The following is a 23350-nucleotide window of genomic DNA, read 5'->3' on the forward strand; positions in this document are numbered from 1 at the left end:
CTATTTCTGCGGGTAGATTAATAGAAAAAAAAAAATACATAATAACATTTTGCAGTTGCTTAAAAGCCTACAGAACAATCTGAAAGTTTAGGATAGATAGTCCCAGATTTAGTTTTAATCCGGGTATGTGAAACCTTTTTAAATTGATCTGTGCCTATTCCTAATTACACTGTGCAGGGGTGTCCTGTCTCGCATTTCACTGCTTATGGCAAGAATCTCCTATAGTTTGTGGAAGGAGCGGTTTTGATTTTCCCTCTTGCTAATTTAATCTAGACTGTTGCTCTTTGTGCATGATGGGGGGGTTTAAGTTACTGAACAGGTAGCGTCTCTACTGTGGTTGAGGCCACACAAACTCATGACCGCACGCCCTTTACTGGGAACGGAGATCCCATTACTGGTAACTCATCTGTATGCTCGTTTTGCCATTGGTTTTTTTCCATATACAGGGCAAGCTGATCAAATTGTAAGTCTCATGGAACTGTGCCACAATGGGTTAAGGATCACTTCCTGCTTTCCCATTTCCTGGATTATTTTTTTTTTTCGTTCTCTTTCTGGGAGGGGGGTAAAGTTTTGAACATGTAGCGCAGCTAACAGCAAACATCTGTGAGTTCAGATCTCTGTGCACTGCTGAGAGGGAGGAGAGGAGACCGCACAGCCTTGGGGTTCCTGTTACACGACTCGCTCGCTTTTAAAAGGTTTTGTTAACTTTTTCTTCTAACCGTTTTTAGTTGTAAAACTTTTATGGATAAGTTTGTCGTCCTTGTGTGTCTTTTTTTAAATGCAATACATTTTTGGAATTAACCTTTCACAAGCTGCTTTAAGATCTTTTGGAAAAGAATGTGCCATTTCTTTTGCCACAAGTTAGTGGAAATATAGGAATCTGTAACCCTCAGAGCTATAGTCTCACACTTTGATTTTTAAAGCGGGTTCACTATTAACTTCATCCGAATACCTTGTGGCAAAATTGCCAAGGGAAAATCCTGTCCGTTAAATAACTCCTCAAGCAACGGCAATATACAGGTATGATTTTTTTTTTTGAGCCACACCCAACACTGTACAGACTGGGCTAGGCATTGCATGTGTTCATTTCATGAGATTAGTTTGCCTGTAATGGTGAAGTGATTTATAAAAGTACCTTATTTTTGGTGTACCTGTATTTTAAGAGCCTGATTTTGAGTTGCTGTATTTGACGTATATATTTGTTTTGCTGTGTACAGGTGGGGAAAGGTGTAGAGAGTCGGGTCTTAGAATGTTTGGAATGTCTGGGGCACAGACTCCAAACATTCTGGAACCAAATCATTCTACATTTTATAATGAATAAGACGAGTGATATGCTAGGAGGCTTAATATTTCTATTTCACTTTGAATTGGATTTAGATTAGTTGGGCAAAAACAGCTAAGAAGGGTTTCAGGAGGCAGCAAATGCTGACATGAAAATGTTCCTGTCGGCTTTCAAATTTACAACTGGAAGAAAATCTTCGGGTCCCGACTAAATCCTTCAGCACACGTGTGTGTGTGTGTGTGTGCACAACTATTCTGTGGAGAGAAAAACTCTGAATTGCAGATTCTGTAGCCTAGAATTGTGGCAGGTTTTACCTGAACCGCTTATTTGAATATAGATTGCAGTATGACGAGACATTTTTGTAAGCTGTTAAACTATTACTGTTAATGGATGTTTTATTTTTAAATCTGCTTATGGAGCGGGATCTCCTTACTGTAACCAGAGGGGTTAAATGTAACTATATGAACTGGTTTTTGGGGTAACTGCTTGGGTTTGATCTCTGCAGAACCCCGAAAACTTGACCCGCAGTTTCAGGAGAGGGAACCTCAGTGTGCTGAAGAAGCGGTGGGAGACCACGCCCTCAACGGACCCTCAACCGAACCCCGCCCCCCGCCCGAGGCTCCCCTCGACAGTCAGCCCCACCGGCGCCAAGCCTGACCCGCTGGCACAGACGGACCAGAACCGCGTTGGCAGAGTGAGGTCCCCAGGAAGTGCCCCCAGCGCTCGGTTCCAGTTCTCTGCGGAGAGAGAGGAGGGGATGGAGCGGCCGATGTCGAGGGAGGGGGAGGCGGCGCCCGCTTCTCCTGTCCGGATTGAGAAGAGCAGCGTGCAGCTCAGCAGCCTGAAGATGATGTTTGAGAAGGGAGACTCCAGCCAGGCCAAGGTAGGTGGCTGGTTACGAGTTGCCACTGTTCAAGCTTCAAACTCTTTTTCTCTTGAAGTTGGTTAGCTGATGAATGTCTTTCATTCAGCTGAGGGTGGGGGGTTCATCTCTCATGGCTGTAATCTTGAGAGCCACTCATCCAATTGTTCTTTAAGTATGGGCATTCCTTGGCACAAGTTCTCAGTTTTTTATTTTATATACCTTGTTCTTGGTATTAAACATTCCAGTTTTGGCAACGGATCTTATTTTAACATCGACCCCTATTAATATTGTGTAGTCCCATGTGCTCCATGACCTAACAAATCTGCCTTGTTGAGTTCTTGCAGTCAAGGTGTTTATTCAGCCTGAGTGACTGACCACTATCTAACCGCTGAGGGTCACATGCTGCAGACTCCACACACGCTGTGTGCTGAACTCCAGCTGGGTGCTACTGCTGCAGGTCATTGATGTACACTTGCAATGAAGCAGTCTTGTGTTCAGCTGGATCGCAGAGTCACGTAAAACTACCAGGTGCTGCTTTTTTCTTATAAAAATGTTGCCTTCACGTTGGATCAATGTTGTATAGCGTTTTATAAAGTAGCATTCTCAATGCAGACCCGCCCTCCTAGATATCTGTACTGGTGAAGAGTCTCTTTCGCCCTTTTACATTTTAACTGGGGTTCAGATAGTAGGGGATCTGCTGTCTGCAGACTAAACTTGGGACTTGAACCCAGATCAGAGTGAATGTTATTAAATCGACCAATCATCACTTGGGACTGATCAAGATTCCTGTGTGCTGATGTCATCCAGCGCATAGAACATGCAGCGCGGTTCTAAAGTCAAAGGAAATTCCTTATGCTTAACCCTTTGCTGGCCAGCATCCAATGTATTTGACATTGAGAAAATAGGCGTGAAATAGGGGGAACATATCCAGGGCAGTGAAGGGTTAATAGCAGTTCCTAGTTACAACACAAGTCGTTTTGCACAGCGTGTGCAGTCAGATCCCAAACTACGTGAGGTGAGACACCCAGCCACACAATGTATTAGCAGACGTTGACTTGCGCAGCGACACGCAGCCTAGTCTAGCACAGCACAAACCAGCATTTACATATTTTTTTTTTTTCTTAGAACTGCCTCATTTCCCAAAAGGATCATTAATGTCAGGAAATGAGGGAGCTCTGTTGGGGTTAGGTATGGCTCTCTGTTAAGGAGCAGGTTTTTTTTTTTTAACTGTTGCCAGAAGGTTGTAATGCCCTAATAAATAATAAAAAATATATATTAAATAACTCCTCTGATTAATTTAAATCGCCTGATTGTGATCAAGTCCCGCTTGCCAGTACTTCTAAATCTTTGCTGTTTTCCTGAAGGCAATCTACAATTCAACTCGGTCCTTTTTTTAATAATAAAGTTGGCACAAAAGCTTGGTCTGATTTTGATTAGGGCAGTTGAACGGAGTGCCATTGCCCTACAGCCTGTTTTTACGATTGCTGTGTTTATCAGCTGCGATGGGAACAGACTTGACTTGATAATAAATGTAATAAATTGCTTGCCTTTTTGTTTGTGAACTGACCAAGCGTAGCGCTTGGTTTGGAACAGAAAACTGGGGCGGATGTTCCCTTTCCCCTGAAGGAACGGAAGGTGTTAAACTCAATTGCTACCTGTTTTGTTACCCGACTTGCACAACTTTTACAAACGGATTTCTATTCCTGTCTATTGTACTTCCTCCTGGGGATCAAATCTGGAACTTGATCAATTATTCCGGGCTTGTGCTGTAGTGTAGCTATTGTACAGTCTCTGTTGCTCCCCCCTCTCCTGTTAAGAAAAAGCCTGATTTGAGACATTCCATGCCTGGAGCGGTTTGGCTAACTCTGCACGGAGCAGCTCTGCTCTTTCTTTCTTTCTGTGTATCCTCTGCCTCTCCCCCGGGTCCTCGCTCCTATTTAACAAAGCTCTTCCTGTGTCCTTGCCCTCGTCTCTCAATGGGGAGTCTGTTGTCTTTGATCAGCTGTGCACCAGCTGACAGGAAGTGGGGCACACAGGTTGCCATGTGACTCCACGACACACACAGACACACACACACAGACACACACACACAGCTAGCTCTGTCCTGATGCAGCTGATTATCTTGATTTCTTGAAATTTTGTTTTTGGTTAAGAGCCATTTGATTTTGTAGAGTCGCGCACACATGAAGTGTCTCATTGTATGTGAGCATTTAAATTTCTCCTGATGTGTACCCAGTCGTGTGGGTGGGGTAACTCTTGCTTTCTTGACACCCCTAACCCAGGAGTGTCCATTCCATTCCATTCCATTCCATTCCATTCCATGTTTAACGGGTAACATTCTAGAATTCCCTACTTCAGGGTCTGCATGGTGAAGAATTCCTTCCAATTAAACCATTTAGAACTGGGTTGGAAACAGACAAGGAGCAGAAGGGCCGACTTTGTCCACCCCTGCCCTAACCAAGTATTTCCTGTGTAATTAATTAATTGTACACTAAGCACCTGCCTGTACTGACCGCTCTTCCACAGTATGGTTTTCAGTTTAATCTGAAGCAGAGCGATTTTTATACCGGCAAACTCTTTTTTTTCTTTACTGAACAGATAATCCATGTTTTTAAACAGCCTACCTCCTACTGTACCCGCAGTCTGGTTCCAGCGCTGCAGCGGTGTGTGTGTGTTTTTGTGTTGAGATGTTGAGTAATACTTTGACAGTGAGAATATTTAGTTACCTGTAGTAGCCTGTTTATGATTTTCCCTTCCCCTCAAATTGGCCCATTTTCTTAACCGTATTTGCATTCCCTTGTTTAAGTATTTTCAGTTTTCCCCACATGGAAGGCGTTTAATTGATGAAGCTCTGCGCTTGATGCTTGAAGCAAGTCCACACTCGAAGACTGGCTTAGGCAATAGCTGCCATTTCAGATCTGTGCCAGAGATGTACTGGAGTGTGGTGTGGGTAATATATTAAATAGCCTGAAATCACCTAATGAGAGGAAACCCTACACTCTGGTTCGGGAGAGCGGATGAATCTACAGCTAGACGCACAGTTTTTAAAGGCGCCCTTTGGCTGCGATTTTGTTTCTCCTGAGATTTAAGACCACTCCTTCAATATTAATAAGATTTAAATCCAACATCTGCCATCCCCAAACGTACCAAATCTCTTTTATAAATTGCTTTTTTATTTTCTCTACTAAGATAAAAACAGCACTTTAACCCATTAAGTACCAAATTAATTTATTTTACACTGTGTTCATGTAATTTGATACAACATAGCCTGTCCTCAAATGAGGACAACAGCATTAATTAATTTTAATTAATTAATTACTTAAAGACTCAATAAAGTGAATCAATGCTATGGTAATATAGCTCAGTTATGAGTGATTCAGCAGTAAAACCACCTCTTAAGGTCATGCAATGAAGGTTGCTTGACTGGTCTCAATAGAAGGCGTTGCTGTATTGTATCAGCAGTTCAGCTTAATGGTAAAACAAAGTGGCACTTTTGTCTTTGGAGTTTCAGAAATCCTGATCTGCTGTTTTAGGAGGATAGTGAAAGCTGTTTTCACTCTGGGAGTGTAGTGATGAGACAATCTCTAAATTTTAAATAAGTGTGAGGGGCAGGGTGGGTCTATTCAACCCTTTTCACACCCCAGTGTGAACTACTTCTTATTGGTGTGAATGACCTTCTGTTTTTAAATAAAACACTATCACAATTTCAACAAGTTCCGAAGCGCTGCTACTCTCTGAGATAAGCTCAGAGCTGCTGGCATTGAATCGGAGCAAAGAACGAGGCCAGAGGGAGCCAGCATTGATTGTGGATTCTTGTTTGGTATTATAGCAAGGTCTGAAAGGCCACCAGCATTGCTGTGCTCAGTCCAGGCTCTCCGAAACTCCTCCTTGTGGTTTTTAGGTATATTGGTGACCTGACTGGAAGTTTGAACAATCAGACCCTAATAAGAGTTAATGCAGCTTTTAAAGGAGTGGCAGTTTTATTCAGTAACCTCAAACTCCATGGCTTCCGATCATTTTAATAATTTGTAAGAGTGTAGCATGGCTGTAACTCGATTCTCAAACTAGCACAGGGCACTGCATAGACAGTGTGGCTTTGGACAGAATATGGGGTACTTTTTATGTTGGATCACAATGTTTGGAGGAAATCCTCTTACCTTTTTTGAGCTCAAGTATAGGGCAGCAGTGTGGAGTAGTGGTAGGGCTCTGGACTCTTGACCGGAGGGTCGTGGGTTCAATCCCAGGTGGGGGACACTGCTGCTGTACCCTTGAGCAAGGTGCTTTACCTAGATTGCTCCAGTAAAAACCCAACTGTATAAATGGGTAATTGTATGTGAAAATAATGTGATGTCTTGTAACAATTGTAAGTCACCCTGGATAAGGGTGTCTGCTATGAAATAAAATAATAAGTTAAAGCAGAGATTAAAGGAAGCTAATCCAGGATATGGTCTCTCTCTCTCTCTCTCTCTCTCTCTCTCTCTCTCGTTTGACTGAACTTGCTGAAAACAAATCTGTTTAGCTGATGGCCAGCACAGATATATTCAATCAAGGTGTGTGCGAGTCTGACGTTCTCATGATCTACCCAGACAGCCCTCTGTTAATGATGCACATCTACTGACAGCCACGAGATCGCACCTTTCAACATAATGAAGGGTTTATCAGTCGGCAGTTCTGTAGATTTGGCGGAACTGTTGAACAAACTAGACGGTCTTGGTTTTAAGATGAGGATCTAACTGGAAAAGGGGATTTTTGCAGATATATTTTTAGTACGAGTCATGCTGGATCTAGTTTGGAATAAGGGGAAATTTGACACCTGGTGTCTTGTAAATGGAAGGCTCTTGTGGGAAATGGTGTGTGGGTGTTTTTTCACCTCCCTCCCTGAAAGAGGGGGGGGGGGGAGGGGTGGTGGTGGTGTTCTCTTCCCTCCCCTGCTTCATAGGCTGCCTGGTTTGGTTTCATGTTTCTCCATCACACCCCCCCCCCCCCTGCTGGGGTCATGCACACAGGTAATGGAATTAGTCTGTCTTGGTTTCCTGCTTCAAGGTCTTTATTCAAACCATCTGGCTTCAGGATTAAACTGACAAAAGAAAGGGCTGCTGAATTTTGATCCGTCTGACACCCTGCGATCACCCTTTCACAAAGGTGAGGGCTTGCTGACCCACAGCTAGCTTTGAATCTCTAAACTCCCAGACTGACCCATGAGCCTCACTATACAGCACCACCACACCATCGCGTTGGAACCGACCCATTTTATAACAGGACTCAATCTTCATTTAAAGGAGAGCTTTGTATAGTTGTTTGGTGTTTTTTTTTTGTTAGTTTTTATTATTTTCTCCCCAATTTGAAATGCCCAATTATTTTTAGGCTCAGCTCACCGCTACCACCCCTGCGCTGACTCGGGAGGGGCGAAGATGAACACACGCTGTCCTCCGAAGCGTGTGCCGTCAGCCGCCCGCTTCTTTACACTCTGCAGACTCACCGTGCAGCCGCCTCAGAGCTACAGCGTCGGAGGACAACGCAGCTCTGGGCAGCTTGCAGGCAAGCCCGCAGGCGCCCGGCCAGACTACAGGGGTCGCTGGTGCGCGGTGAGCCGAGGACACCCTGGCCGACCTAACCCTCCCTCCCCCCGGACGACGCTCGGCCAATGAGCGCCGCCCCCTCGGAGCTCCCGTCCACGGTCAGCTATGGAATAGCCTGGATTCAAACCGGCGACGTCCAGGCTATAGAGCGCATCCTGCACTCTAGCGAGTGCTTTTACTGGATGTGCCACTCGGGAGCCCCAGTTTGTTTAGTTTTTAACTGGCTTGTTCATAAACCTGTGGCACACTGAGGTCCTTTTTATAACTCTGGATAATACCCCCTGTTGTGTTACAATACATCATTTTAATGGTTGCTGGAAGCCCAAATGATGGACCTGGCCGTGCACCCACACACCCTCCCACACGTTTCATTCATTACTGGAAGCAGTGATTTACTCCCTTGCTCCACATTAGCATTGCTGGGGAGAGTGTACAGTCTCTGTGATCCATCATCCTTATCTCTATCGTCCAGTTTAGTTTAATGGCTGTGACTCGTATTGGGGAATTTCATGCCTGTCTGTAGTAATGGTGTACACGGGTGACCTTCGCAGCTCTGCAGATGCAGCCCGGAGGGTTAGGCAGTGAGATCATTACATTCCTAGGAAAACGGGGGGGGGGGGGGGGCCTTTGTGAGGTCACTATATGGTGATGTCGCTTATTAACCCTTTTTTGTAGGGTCTGATTCTTCAGATGGTTATTGCATACAGTAACTTAGCTATTCGGCCACTATGCAATTTTAAGGTGGTTTTGATTTTTTTTAATTTATTTTTTTAAATGTATGTTCCTGCTGAACATGCCTGTGCATCCTAATAAACCATAAAAAAAATGCATTTAAACAAATGCTTTAATTCTCCCCATACATCTACTCCTTGAAAATACAGACGCTTTGGGATGGAGAGGGGATAATAAACCCCAGGTGTGAATGTGTCCCCAATGGGTAATGCAATCAGGCTGCTGGTTGGCTTTCCAGATCCTCCCAGACACGGGGGCAGCCTATGCTAATGAGTTCCTCTGCGGGGGCTTTAAGAAGGGACTGACTCGCGCGCGCACACACACTCACTCAATCAGTCCCTTCTGGAGCTTGAAGGTTGTGCTGTCTGACTCCTCCTAGGAATCTCCCTGCTTCACTGCTGGGTTTATATTGGGAGGAAACGTTTTTAAGGAGTTTATCCCAGGACACGGTTGTACTCACTCCAGGATTTTTTTTTCTTTCCTCGTAGGTTTCTCGGGAACCTGGCAGAATGGGGGTGAAGGGATGGATTTCTGAGAACAGTGCTTCGGAAGAGAACCACATGGACCATCGGGAGAGAGGTAGGGGTACTGGGTCTGTGCAGACACTTCAGCTCTGCTGGTGTTTGTAGGAAATTTGTATAGAGAAGGTAAAACTGTTTTAGAGTAAGAGCAGGGGTAGGTGAAGCTGGCTGGGGAGTAAACCACAGGCACTGTCTGCTGTTGCTCCCTGCGTTAAGCCTACAACATGTGAACTGTTTTAAGGCACAAATTCTAAACTGGCTTAATCTGAGCAGCTTGGTGAAAGTCCAGCAGCTTGGAAGGTTTCTTGATGTTAAATGTGCTTTAGTGATCTCGTGTTTTTTTTTTTTGTTTAAAAAGCCTGTTCTCCCTCTGTGGCTGCTGGATTGATTGGGTGTTTTGATCTGATTAGAATCCTCAGCAGCTTCACAATTTTAGCTTTTTTTGCCTGACAAGTTCAGGAAATTCTCATTTGGGTCCGGTGTTTAATACAGGAAGCGATCTCTTTGCCACATTGGACACTATCCAGCGTTCTGAAGAAGCACGACCTGAAAGCGTGCATGGAGACGGCAGATAAAGAAGCACAAAGAGTTTCATTCGCTGTCATCCGTAAAGAGGCGATGGGTTTATTTCAGTCCCCAGTGATGGAGGGAACAGGAACTGCTTCGAATGGAGATTGGTGCCACATTCATACACCCGTCGACTCGCCTGTGGAGACTATATCCGTTTTCCAGCCTGGTTTATAGCGACGGTCCTGTAGCCACAGTGGAGCAAGCTGACGGGAGATCATGCAAAACTTGAAACGCCTAAAGTACTTTTTAGAAGTACTACTAAAAATAACCACACTGTCAATTTTTTTTTTCGGTTTTGTCAGCTGTCTGAAATGGGCTTCCATTCTGTGAAAATAGAATGTTTTGCCCAGATAAGTCCTTGATATGAGACTAATGGCAAGCCTGATTAGCATTGCCTTTGTCTGGGTACAAAGCGAACAAGACTGTCAAATTTATATCCGTTTCCGTAACTGGCAATCTATTTGGTGAAAACAATTTACAGATAACCTTAGCTTGGTTTCTCCCAGTAAGATCTTGAGTTTGTTTTGCAGTGAAGTTAACTTTTTGATGTGGTGTTTGGGGAGTGGACTGACGTCTCCCCTCTCTCCTCGTTTCATCCTCAGGTCAGCTGGGTCTCGGCTCTGCTGGATCCAGTCTGGATCTTCACGAGAGCAGGCCTCTGAAGGACCGGATGGCGAAGTACCAGGCTGCGGCTGACGCTGTGTCAACTCAGAGTGTAAGGAGCTCACAGGGATGGGGGGAGGTGTCTCCTATTGCATAGCAGTGTCACCCATTCCAGGTTTTACTTCGAGCTTGATTAGCTACAGTGTAAAGATAACAAGCTCAGGTGTGTGATTGCAAACTCTTGGTAAAACCAGGAATGGATCACACTGCTGTGCAATGGGAGTCTTATTTCAATCCCTGCACTTAATCAGCAATAAGAATTTTCCATTCCAGTACGTCTTATCCTATGCAACATAACACCTAGACGAGATGTATTTTAGTATTGTACTGGTTGTGATCACCACCCCACCTTACCCCTAAAGGTTACTACAGTATTGATTTTAACAGGGTCCTGTCCCAACTGGTTCCTGTCAGTTGGAGCAGGCAGTATTGGTTATATTGCAGTTAAAGTGCCTTGGCTAGATTAGCCACACATTCCACGCATACCTGCTCAGCATGGGGCTGTATCTCTTTCCATGCATATTAATGCAGATACTCCTGTATTGCTGTCTGTGGCTCCAGGTACCAATCACAGCACAGCATGGGCGCTCCAGATTCAAAGTGGGCAGCTCAGTGACTCCTGTCATTATGCATATCAACCCATTGCCTTAATTTAATCACTGGGAGCAGTGTAGCTGCCTTTTGTTTGTTTGTTTTGTAGATGCACTGCAGGGAGTACAGCACGTCTCAAATGGCAAATTATGCAAATGTGTTTTTTCGGGTGGACTCTCTCTCTCTCTCTCTCTCTCTCTCTCTCTCTCTCTGAGATTCAAGTGCCCACTGGTTCAGCAGCATAGATTCCTCCAAACCTCATGGAGTTTGGCCCCCTGAAGCACTTTTTTTTTTTTTTTTTTTTTTTTTTGGGGATTCAAAACCATCAATCGCAGAAGTTGTTCCTGGTGCATGTGAACGTTTTGCTGTGTGAGGCTTCGGGGGGCAGTGTTGGGTTTCCAGGAGAGCTTGCATGATTTATAACCCTCTTCTTCCCTTTCCTTCTCTCTGCAGAATGACCTTGCCCCTGCTGACCTGGAAATGAAGCTCCACAAAGTGGAGCAGAAGGAGAACGTGCCACCCTCTCACCTGGAGAGCCCCACCTCCACTGAGGGGTCCCAGGTACTGTGTGGGGGTAGGGGGATCTGAGCACACTAAAACGGATATAGATATATATATATATATATATATATATATATATATACTCCATTCCATAGCAACCCCGTAAGCATCAGTAGAGATGCTGGAAACTTCAGTATTGTGCACCCCCAAATTTACTACAGTTGTGTGCTGTGTAGAAGAACACTGATGGGAGGGAAAGAGTCTCCTAAATGCTTTCCTGAGATCTGTAATGCTCCACTGCGCGTGCTGATTTCGGATTTCATTATTATTTTTTATTTTTTTCTAGGTTCCTGTAACTGAGAACCATCAGCTGTCCAGAACAAGTTCCACTGCCGACAGCACAAGTAAGTGGAGTTTTTATTTATTTTATTTATTAAGCACATAAGAAGTTTGAGAAAAGGCCATTCGGCCCATCAAGGCTCATCCCTTGTTAGCACACCATTCTCCCCTATGGACAGACTCATTTTAAACACAGAATCTATTAACAAGTCTTTTTTCAAATGTTCCCAGTGTTTTAGATCCTGGTTTAGATACATTGCCAGGTCCATGCATTTATAACTCTTAACAAAAGTGCTTCCTCCCTTCTGTTCTAAACTTTTACTCTGCTTCCATTTCTGCCCTCTTGTTCACTGCATGTAGTCTTTTTTTTTTCCGGTTTGTGACCACCCAGATTCTTCTGTTCTCCCCCGTGTCTCTCAGCAGGGAAGGTGGAGAGCGATCCAGAGTCGGGGAATCTGTCTGGATCCGGCACCAAGAGCCCCATGTCTTCAAATCATTTGGACAACTCTGTCTCCAAACCCATCAAGGTGTGCTTCCCTTCATCGCACGCCTGCACATGCACCTCGTGTGTGGGGCGTCTTCTCCCCAGTTGTAATGCAGTTACGATGACACGTTGGTGCTCGTCCACTTCACAGTAGCTGGCTGATATCAAAACATCAATTTGGGTCTTTTTCAGTTTAGACTTAAAATAATCCAATGTTTCAGCCTGTCTCATGGTAACCAGAATACGCCGATGGTACCTGATTTTCTATTTTATTGTGCTGTACTTTCCTTCACACAGCCGTTCTTTCTTTCTTTGGCGTGTGTTCCACCCGGTGCTGTTACTGCTAGACTCGTCCTCAATCCTTCTTTTCTTCACAGTTGTTGTTGTTCATCCTCCTCCTCTCTGCTCCTTGACGTTTCCTCCTCCTGCTTCTCCTCTGCTTTCTCCCTGATCCTGTCTTCTTGTAGCTCTGCAGTGTGAGTATAAGGACGCCTGGCAAGCTGCTGCAGTGAGGGGCACTCCACCCATACAACCCATTCAGTCACTGCTTGTATAATTGTACCATGTTAAGTTGCCTATCGGTGTTGATTTTTTATAATGCATGTGGGTTCCCCCCCCCCACCCCACCCCACCAAAGTTATGGTCGGGCAACTTCTCAAACTCCATAGAGTTCACACAAAGAAATGTCTAAAAATGAAAATAAAAAGTTGTGACCCAAGAGCATACAGTTGTGACCTAGGAAGGGAAACCTACTCTCTAAACTGCATGATCTCACAGCCAGGCTTGTGCAGGTGTCTATGGAGGGTGGGCTAATTGCACAGACTGCAATCACCAGACACCCCCTGGACTCCTATAGGGGTTGTTGGGCATTATTTCAGTACAGGATTTTTTTATGATGCTTAAATGTGTGGAGCAGCATGGCATTTTACCATGTTATGCATTTATCCTGGTTTGCCATGTTTATTAATCTGCTTTACCATCCCTCACAATGCTTACCTATGCTTTTGCATGATTTCACTATGCTTTATTACACTTTGCTGTGCTTTTACTGTAGGGGAAACCCTTTTTTTATAAGGCAGCTGCTGCAGGGAACTAACGCAGGCAGTGTTGATGTTTTCATACAGAAGTTCCAGCTGCCGGCCCGGGAGACGTGCGTGGCGTGCGTGAAGACTGTCTACCCCCTGGAGAAGCTGGTGGCTAATCAGCAGGTCTATCACAGCAGCTGCTTTCGCTGCTCTCACTGCAACAGCAAGCTCAGGTGAGACGCCCTGGCGCTCGCGGGGTTAACCGCCGTCGCAAGACCGGCATTTAAAAGCAGATGCGTAGGTAGTGAACTTGGTACGGTTTTATATATACACAGAGTGGCTGAAAGGGATGTAATGTGTAGAGATAACGATTTCATACAAGCATGTAGAGGAGTCTTTAGTGCTAAGTAACCACTTTTTAAAGTGGTGAATTTGTCAAGGGTGAGTTTTTTTGTGCCTTGTTTAATTGATTCCTATGCTATCCAAACTCTTTCTTTTGGTTTTAAACTATGTGCATAGCTATAATGTGGGTTTCCATTATTGTAGGTAGTGTGGATAGGGGTTTGAGTTTAGCCTTGTTTTTTAATAAGCTGCATCTCTCTTTTTGAACAGTCTGGGTAACTACGCCTCCCTGCATGGCACAGTCTACTGCAAACCTCACTTCAACCAGCTGTTCAAGGCCAAGGGGAACTACGATGAGGGCTTCGGTCACAAGCCCCACAAGGACCTGTGGGCAAGCAAGAGCGAGGGAGAGGAGCACCAGCGACCTGAACTGGCCCCCGCGGACAAACAGCAGTGCCCCCTAGTGGAGGATTCCCCCATCGCCAAGGTCAACGTCCTGGCGGCCACCATCGAATCCAAGAGCTCCACCGCGGGACCTGCTGCGGAGAAACCTCTGGATACCAAGAGGCTGAAAATCACCTGGCCACCCCAGCCACAGGGGGGGAGGGCTGAGGGCCAGGGCGCAGGGGTGGAGGCGGGTACAGCGAGGCCCTTCAAAGCCAAGTGGCCCCCAGAGGATGAGGTCCAGGAGCAGGGCGAGAACCAGGAGCGGAGCGAGCTGCAGAAACTGCGGCGAAGTGCCTCCCTTAAGGAACGCTGCCGCCCCTTCACCGTGGCGCACAGTCCTGTGCGGGCCCCCAGGGAACCGAGAGAGCCGGTTAGAGCAAAGGAAGAGTGGAGGAGGAAGGAGGAGGAGGAGGAGAGAACGGGAGCACAGACCCCAGAACTGAAACAAACCAAACTGGAGTCTCCAGCTGAAAGGGTGCAGGTGGAAGCCAAAGCAGCGCCTCCTGTGGAAGCCACCGGGGACCGCGTGCTGAACGGAGACTCCCCTTCCCCTTCTCCCACCCCCTCCTCGGAGAGCGAGGGCTGCCCGCTCCAGGCAGAGGAGAGCCAGCCGTCGCCCGCCCGCTCTCCTGCAGTAGAGAAGGAGGATCTGAAGCTCTCCACACTGGCCCTGGAGCAGGGGGACCGAACCCCCGAGGTGCTCCCCAGTCACGGCAACCGCAAGTCCCAGGACGTGGGCTTCTGGGAGGGGGACGGGGAGGAGGCGGAGGACCTGTCTGTGGAGGAGCTGATCAAGAGGAATCGATACTATGAGGAGGAGGAAGAGGACTGAGCGGAGACAGCTTTGATGAGAAGATTTTAAATAAACACAAAATTGAATTTCTTTTTGGTGATGGGCTTTTTGTTCACAACCAAGTTATTACATCTCTCTTTCTCCTCTGATTTTTAGTTGTTAACCGCACAGGCTTTTGGAAATATAAAGTTTGTTCTGATTTTCATTGCTAATTAAGAAGCTGCCCTTAATTTTCTTTTGTGTAATGTTTAATTATTTTTTTTTTATATCTTCTGACTAATGAATGCATATTTAATTTTGTTTTACATTTTTTGTTCTGAGTTGGTAATTGTAAATGAGTGGGGTTTGGTACCCAGGCGAATTTAATTTTTATCTTCCATTAATCTGGCTCTCGCTGGAAATGAAATGCACGATACTGATTTTGTTTTGTAACGTCGCATCTTGCATTTCGTTCCGGTAGTGAAATCATGTTCTGCTTTTTTACTTTTTTTTTTTAAAGTTGGGTTTAGCATCTCCAATTAGCAGGGCTATCTTCACTGAACTGGAAACCTGCACTGATGTACTGCGCTAGGACTACGAGGATACAATGCTGGCTATACAATGACTTGAATAGCGTTTTTTAAAGGCTGGAAACGGCACTTTAATAGGCATTCCACTTATTTTTATTTTGTTTGTGTTGTTTTAAATGTACAGTACTCCTTTCTGTGAAAAGTTTGCTTTCGCTAACTGATGATGGCCAAATGGAACAAGAGAAAAAAAAAAACGTAGCGTTTTTTTATAACGGCACTGGTCAATTTTAATCATTCTCCTTGATCCTATCCGCTCTCAAAGGTTTAACTTAATTGTAACAGTTGTGTATAGGGTTGGTGCCAGTTACCTTGTGTTTTTTTTTTTTTTTTTTTGATGGAATTGGAAATTTGATTTTAAATCTGAATCGATCTCATCCCTGGCTGTGTGTGTTCTAGGTCTCCTTCTTGTACAAACCGCTCCAAACGCACAGGCCTGACTGTCTTGACTTCTCTCCTCATGCCTGCACCAGAGCTGGTTCAGAGGCAGCTGCAGAATATTCCTCATCAGCACAGCTGCCCTAATATAAACCACCTGTCCCCACCTTCTAGGGGTCTTGAACAGACCTGTTTGTGTTTTTCGGAGAATCTGTCTGTCCAGAGTAGTATTGGACACCTGGCTAAGACTGACTTTTTCTTTCTTTCTTTCTTTCTTTTTCTTTTTTAATAGAGGTATATAATGTCTGCCTTTTCTTACTGCTTTAGCATTTTAATAAATTTGTTTTTATTCAAAACTGTGTGGATTCGTTTTCTAATTTAAAAAAAGGGGAGGGGGGAAGGGGGAATGGAGAGAAGAGAAACGTATGCAAAGAGAAAACGTTTGATCAATTCAAGGCAGTTTTCAATGCGTTTTGAAATTGCAGCGGGTCAATATGTCATGAACATGACAGAAGTGTAAAATGATCACTGTTTCTGCCTGAACAGGACCAGGTAGCCCATTCACTGCATGCGCCACTCTGTGTGAAGAAGCCTCCCTCCCTTGTCCTAAGGCTAGCGCCACTTCATTTCCAACTCTGTGTCCCCCTGATCCTGGTTTCTGTATCAGTCTTTTGTAAAGTCTTGGGTAGGGTTCACTTTTATCAACCCCTTTTGAGATTTTCAAGACTTCAAACATGTCCCTCATCCATCATTCTTCTAGGATCAACAGATTCTGCGCTTTGAGGCTGTCTTTGTAGCTCTGTCTTTTAAGCCCAGGGATCACTCGAGGGCAGGGGGGTGTTCAATCACAGTGCCGGAGGGCTATTCTGCTTGCGGTTTAACAGGTAAAATGATATCATTAACTACGTCAGGGTCTGGATGGAGGTGTAACTGTTCCAACCCTGTTCTAAATTGTTTAATTGAACCAAAGACCAGGAGTGGAAGTGCCTGCTCTAGATGCTCCTTGCTGGACTGTAGCGGCACTGACCACAGAGAGGCGTCAAAGAGGAGATTAAGGTGTAAATAGCCATCTTTTATTAACATGTATAAACATCTTGGTTATGTACATACACTTTTAAATAGGACAGTGCCTATTGCAATTTCATAAATACAAGAGAGCTGGGACTGGTGGGTTTTTGTTTGGGTGGGGGTGGGGGTGGGGGTGGGGGGGGGGGGGGGGGGTTCCAGAATCTTATGCAGGATGACAGATGCAGACTCATTCGATCAACTTGCTCTCTGCCTCTTTGATTTTTTTTTTATTTAAGAGAAGAAAGCTTTTAGCTGGGACCACACCTTTTAACTCACTCCACACAAACTAAAGAAAGGTTCTTTTTGGGGGAAAACAAAGTTGGTCTTTGTATTTCAAAATCAGATCAAAATTGACATGCAGCTCTGGCCAAAAACTTTGCTTCACCTAGAATTTTAGGATTGAGCCATTTAAAAAAACAAAACAAAACAAAAAAAAAAAACTCTTCCTCTAGAACATTATTTATACATTTTAATTATCATGTAATTGAAGAAACTACAAAATGATATCGCAAAAGCCTACCGGAAGTCAGCATAGTAGTACAGTATTTCATGAAGTATGTGGAAAACTACAAAGCGGTGTGCAATTCAATATGTTAACGTAACATTATTCAGCAGGTTTCATTCAAAAATTTTCACAGCAAAATGAGTTCATTCTAGAGAGTGATGCTCAACTTTTGGCCACAGCTGCACATCCAGGTTATTGTATAAACAAAACATGAATAAACCCACAGATCTATTAATCTTTTCTGTTCTCATCTCAATTTCTGTTACCCACAGTGGGGGTCAGACCTATGACTACTAGCAAACGATTTCAAATCATTATTTTTTTCTTGGTACATTTGCCCTGTAAAATGTAAAGCTTAAAACAAAACATTGAAAAACGAAGCAGGAGTGAAATATTTTCATCCTACGTGTTCAACTTTAGCCGCTGATTTCCAGAAGTGTGCAAAACATTCCGATTATTTATTTCATAAAGAGGGCTGGATGGGACCGAATATCTGTTGCTTGGGGTCAATAAGAAAAAACCAGCTTTGGTATATTTCAGGTTTGGGGATCTTTATGAAGTAAATACCCATACGGTAATGGTTACATTTCGTACTTGAAAAGGGAACAAGCCTCTACTGCAACATATTATTTATAAATTCTACATCAAAAAAGATATCCTGCAAAGGAAACTGATGCATTAATGAGGTCTGCATTCTACTGTAGAGATGAGTGTTCACCGATCCTTTCTTTAATAAGTGAGATTATTTTTTCTTACTGTAAAATGGTGCAAATTTGTTTTCCAGCTCAATCGAAATAAAAGGATATTCAAATCAGTTTAATAACCCTTTCAGTCCTGAATTATTTTTGTCGTGTCAAAGTTATACAATTAAAAAAGAACCCCTTTATTCAATAAAAACAGGACAAGTATATTTCTCACATATATTTCTACACGACCTCAGACTGGGACCTAGGATTGCGGTGAGGTTCCAACGTGATTTCAGACGGCACGAAGATAACCTGGACTGGATGAGCCAGGACTGAAAGAATATTCAAAACATGAAAAATCTCTTTGTTGCAGCTCTAAGTTTTACACACACCTGCTCATCACTGGCATTCAGAGGAAGATATTTATCTTCCTAATGCAGGCATCTCTCTCCTTGCTTCGTGGTAATCTTGGACTTGCCTATTAAAGGTACAGCTGGTTTGGAGGGGGTCTTTAAAACCAGACACAAACCTTGCAATACTGTACATGAAACAAAACAAAAAATGATATATATAAAAATATAAGTGTAAACCGTTTGAACCGTGAGCAGCCACGTGGAGGAGAGGAGAGCAGGGGATGGAAGTTTGCCAGACTTTAGACGAGTTTCAAGTGTTGAATTGATTACAGTACTGCCCCACCGCCCTCCCAAAACATCTCAGATGCGTTTTAGCAGCCACAGCGTCATCATTAAATTAAATTTCTAATAGTTGTAGCATCACGAGCCTGCGACTCCTACCTTTAACACACACACACACACAGGTAGGAATCTACACAGGCGTTTGTAGAGATTTGCATGTCTGACCATGCTTACAAAACCCTCCCCCTCATTCTCTCCATCAGAAGGTAAACTTTGCATATGACCCACAGCCAGGCACGATGGATTGAAAGTGCCGCGGTGTGGAAAGCAAGCTGAATACATCTCCTCATTGTAAACATCTACTGTATGTGGACTGGAAGGTGTTTGAACGTTTAAAAACGGTTTAAATAAAATAAAAATCCTAAAAACTGCAGTGTTTCTACTCGACGTTCAACCGAAGATGTGAGGATCCAGCGTTGTTTTTTTTATTTTTTTATAGTATCTTGCAGCTTTGTGAAAACGCTGGAATTGAGCATGGTTATCATTTGAAATGAAATTCAAAAGCTGAACTAAACGAACCTTTTTCATAGAAAATGTGCCCGATAGTTTGAACAACGCCGGTTTAAATCTACTGTATTTACAGCCCTCTTTTGTGCAGACTGGAAGTTAGGGTATTTCTACAATATATATTTTAAATATACAGGAGGGTTTTTGTAATGTCGCTTCACACAACCGCTGTGAAAAACAAACCATTCTGAATTGAGACCCTTTTTTTTTTTTTTTGCTTGTAAAAGGGTGGCGCCCGTATTAAATCCGTCAATGCAGCCGTGCACAACTACGGTCAGGGTTCCTGTCCCATGCAGGACCTACATTAGTTAACTGACTCTTCAGGTACGTGATTTAGGTCCTGGCTGGAATGGAATCTAAGGCACAGTTGTGCTCCACTGGGTCAATGCATTGCTGTTTGTTGCACTACAGCACCCTCTGTGACCCACAGTGGTAGTGCAAGCAGCTGCTTCCCATAGTTTTTTTTTTTCACAGGCAGCAGTGCAAAGTAGCCAAGTGATTATTTCTGCCCTCCTACAGTATAACATTATATATGTATATGCATACAGCTTTATATTTGTCAGTGTTTTTTTTTTAAATTTTTTCTATTCTGACCTTTAGCACTATATTTTATTAGACTATTTGTAAAATATATTTTCAAGATTAAAAAAATTATGTAGAGTGAGATTTTAAATATTGATTGGACTCTAGCTATAGGGAGCACACTGGAAAAATGACACAGTCACCCCAGAACTCATTCATTTGTACATTCTCCGCTGTGACTATCTATGTCAATTTTTGGTAGGGCTCCTCCCTTGTCTCATCAGTTTTAATTGAATTTCTACACTCACTCGCACAGGGCAGCATTATTTGAAATGCTGAAACCTACAATGCATTGGAACTGGTAACTGCACAGCTGTACAGCACACTGCTGGCTATTTTTGTTTTTACAAATTAAATCTAATGTTAAAACAAGCTACCCGTTTGAGGAATCGATTCTATAAACCAGTTTCTTGCTGGAATTTTTTTTTTAAAACGGGATTCAAGTGCACACAGATTCTGAAGCATTGGTTCCTACCGCACGCCACCGAATTTGGCGACTAAAAACTGCATGTCGGTTTTATAGAAGACTATTGAAGAAGGCTTGATTGCTTGTGCTGGGAAACCCTTCACATAGTTAAATGATTAAATCCCATATTCTAGGTCCCTCCACCAAACCTACCAAGTAGTACTGAACTATAAAACTGAAAAACCCCATCACTCATCCATTGACATGAACGCAGAGAGAGAGAGAGAGAGAGAGAGAGAGAGAGAGAGAGAGAGAGAGAAGGGGGTCGACGCCTCAGTGTGGTCATGGATTGCTCTGCAGACTGGCGGTGGTTTTACAGCCTCGTCTCAGATGCTGTTGTGTTGTTTGTAGACTCTGCTGCTCTTATTTCGTCTTCCCCAGTCTTGTGCGCGTCGCTCCGCTCAAGCACTGAGGTGTTCAGATCTCACCCGCCGAGTAAGAAAAATGTGGGTGCCTGATTACCCTGTTGCTTTTACACAGTCACGGGTCAAAGTTTGGCCAGGCTAGTCCTGGGGAAAGTGTCAATCTCTCAGCTGCGTTGGCCATCGCTGTTATTTTTTCTCAGTCCTGTTGCAGAGGAGTTCAGTGAAAGGACAGCAGCATCAGCAACGTGTCAGCCGCTAGGCATCAGTGCTGCCACAGCCTTGCTCGGTGGTAGTGGAGGGGACCAGCAATGTCTGTCCCAGCGGCTGGCCATGATTTTATTCTTCAGCCTCTGTCTGTCTGAATGACATATTGAAATGGCTGGTTTCACTGGTTAGCAATAATCTTGGACAACCCAATGGCAGCATTCGGTTAGAGCTAAGTGGGGTCTTTGAAGCCAGCCTGAAATATTGAATACATTCCTATCACAGAGCCTGGCTGGGTTGCTGCAGAGGGGAGTTAGTGAGTGAGAGTCCGAGCCTGGCTGGGTTGCTGTAGAGGGGAGTTAGTGAGTGAGAGTCCGAGCCTGGCTGGGTTGCTGTAGAGGGGAGTTAGTGAGTGAGAGTCCGAGCCTGGCTGGGTTGCTGTAGAGGGGAGTGAGTGAGTGAGAGTCCGAGCCTGGCTGGGTTGCTGTAGAGGGGAGAGAGAGTGAGTGAGAGTCCGAGTCTGGCTGGGTTGCTGTAGAGGGGAGTGACGGAGTCCGATCCGAGCTTAGCCACTCAAGGGATGCAGGTCCACTCCAACCTTTTCCCCGCTGCTCATCATCCCGATGGTGGGGTAAAACCCTCCGGTCGGGACCACAGCCTCCCTCTTCCCAATGATCTTCCCATTCCGTGTGAAAAACACCTGGTAAAATGGGAGGAGAAAGAGAGAGGTTAGTGAATGAAAAGAGCGGGCCATTGAATGCTTGCAGAAAATAAGAAATAAATTAGATTTATTAACAGCCCGCGAGTGGGTGGTTTTGACGGGAGTTTCTTTGCTTGTTTTTGATAAGTTTGGGTACAGTCGGTCTGACTACACATTTCGGGAATCTGTTGCTTTTACAGTAACTCGCCACTAGATGGCACAATGGGACGCCTATCAGAAGAACTGATCTGTGTTTGTAGGAGAAAGTGCAACTTTTTTTTTTTCAAAACAATGACATCTGAAAAGTCAGACAGTTGCGCTAACTTTTGTTTGAACCTGTTCTCGATAATCAGTGGAGCTGTGGAAAACATGCGGTTAGCACATACTTTATTTTAAATCAACAGTTCAATATGTCTTCAATTAAAAACAAAAAACGTAGGTTCCTAAACTGTGCATTGTGTATGTTTACAGTCAGTCCAATGACATCAGTGGAAACGGTATCTTAGTTACACTGGTTAGTTAGACTAACGGCAAGCCCAAGCTATCTGTGGTGATGGATGGAATGGGTTTGTCCTAATCCACAGAGGTTTGATCAAAAAATGTTTTGGGGCTTCTCTGACATTAAAAGACAGTAACGTAATGGAACATTCCGCTTTTATGGAACAGCCCACCCAAGCATTCCATTAGGAGACAAGATTCTGTCTTCTTTTCTTTTGAACTTAAATTTAGCAACGGGGCCATTTAGCCCATCACAGTGTCTCCGATTCCTAGTAGATGATTAAAACTTTAATCTTGAAAACAATCAAGTCGGGTCCCAGTGATTCAGCATCATTTACACGGAAAGGGAATCCATTCTCTGCCCCCAATCTCTCTGTTTAAAGAAGAGTTCCCTACTTGAAATCTGTCTCCACTTAATTTCCAAACATGTGTCCTGGTTTTCTGTGCTCTCCCCCCCCCCCCCCCCCCCAACGTCTCCCACGAAAGATTTACAGGTCGAAACGTTTGTCATATTGAGTTCCAGGAAGTTCGTTTCAGAATTTCTAAATGTGCCACTAAAAATCGAGAGTTTTATGGATCATCCACTGTACATCGCTGGCTTTTACAACGACAATGAGAAAATAAGTGTGCAGTCATAAAGACAACGGTATCTGTCTGTCTCAAAGACTGAAATTAGTTTGGGCTCACATACTTGAAATCACTTTATGATGTGGACTCCCTCCCCAAATTGTAAAAGGAGGACCAGTTAATGGGTGATCAGCTCTTGTCGGTTTTGAAGGCTCTGTTCTTTACCATGACTTTCTTGCCATCGTGCTGCTGCTCCATCTCTTCTCCCTCCTCCTCCTCCTCTTCCTCCTCCTCCTCCGCGTCCGCGTCGTTCAGGTACAGCACGTTCTGCACTCGCCTCTGCTTCGGCTTCACCTCCATGGAGTTCAGGCAGTCATCGCTGTCTTCTGGGGAAGCACAGAGAGACACAAGGACACACAGAGAGGTAAAGATACACTGGCTCTGAAAGAACCCACTTCACGGCACGCTCAGTCCTGCTCACCCTGAGCAGCTCCGAGCTGCAGAGAGGATTTCATCGGTGATCCGAGTGAGAGGAAAAACTCTCGCTCTGAGCCGCTCAGTTATTTAACACACCAACTGTGAGCGTTCCTAGGTATTGTGCTGAGTTACTCCTGGGTAGAGCTGATTATTCCATTATTAGTGTTGGGACAAACATTTTTAAAAAAAAAGCAAAAAATGATCATGTTCGCATTCATTCGTTTTAAAGATAACACGGGCAAGAAAGCAAGGCAATAACGAGTTAGGAAATAAATAACACGCATTCTACTGTGCAGATCAGATTTGTGTCCCTTCTCTAAGAGATTTGATGCCATACTTGGACAGATTTTTC

The 23350-nt window shown here is 44.3% G+C and overlaps 2 protein-coding genes across 10 annotated transcripts in view; one reads left to right on the top strand and one right to left on the bottom strand.

The window, feature by feature from the left end:
- LOC117966930 (LIM domain and actin-binding protein 1-like) overlaps positions 1-16034 on the top strand; it is a 33932-nt gene extending 17898 nt beyond the window's left edge. For 2 of the 6 annotated variants that reach the window (XM_059011604.1, XM_059011606.1), the window contains 8 exons: positions 1788-2165; positions 8947-9037; positions 10152-10264; positions 11257-11364; positions 11651-11708; positions 12064-12170; positions 13252-13385; positions 13765-16034. In XM_059011604.1, coding sequence (XP_058867587.1) covers positions 1788-2165; positions 8947-9037; positions 10152-10264; positions 11257-11364; positions 11651-11708; positions 12064-12170; positions 13252-13385; positions 13765-14773 — 1998 coding nt within the window. In that variant the 3' untranslated portion in view covers positions 14774-16034. Of the gene's footprint in view, positions 1-547; positions 696-784; positions 1021-1787; positions 2166-8946; positions 9038-10151; positions 10265-11256; positions 11365-11650; positions 11709-12063; positions 12171-13251; positions 13386-13764 lie in introns of those variants that run through there. The other 4 variants (XM_059011608.1, XM_059011609.1, XM_059011605.1 and 1 more) reach the window with 4 other exon arrangements.
- LOC131709257 (SPRY domain-containing protein 3-like) overlaps positions 15613-23350 on the bottom strand; it is a 40014-nt gene continuing 32276 nt past the window's right edge. For all 4 annotated transcript variants that reach the window (XM_059011610.1, XM_059011612.1, XM_059011611.1 and 1 more), the window contains 2 exons: positions 22747-22907; positions 15613-21456 (listed from right to left, as the gene is read on the bottom strand). In XM_059011610.1, coding sequence (XP_058867593.1) covers positions 21322-21456; positions 22747-22907 — 296 coding nt within the window. In that variant the 3' untranslated portion in view covers positions 15613-21321. The remainder of the gene's footprint in view (positions 21457-22746; positions 22908-23350) is intronic.

The sequence above is a fragment of the Acipenser ruthenus genome, chromosome 42 (assembly GCF_902713425.1).
Source record: "Acipenser ruthenus chromosome 42, fAciRut3.2 maternal haplotype, whole genome shotgun sequence".
Taxonomy (NCBI): domain Eukaryota; kingdom Metazoa; phylum Chordata; class Actinopteri; order Acipenseriformes; family Acipenseridae; genus Acipenser; species Acipenser ruthenus.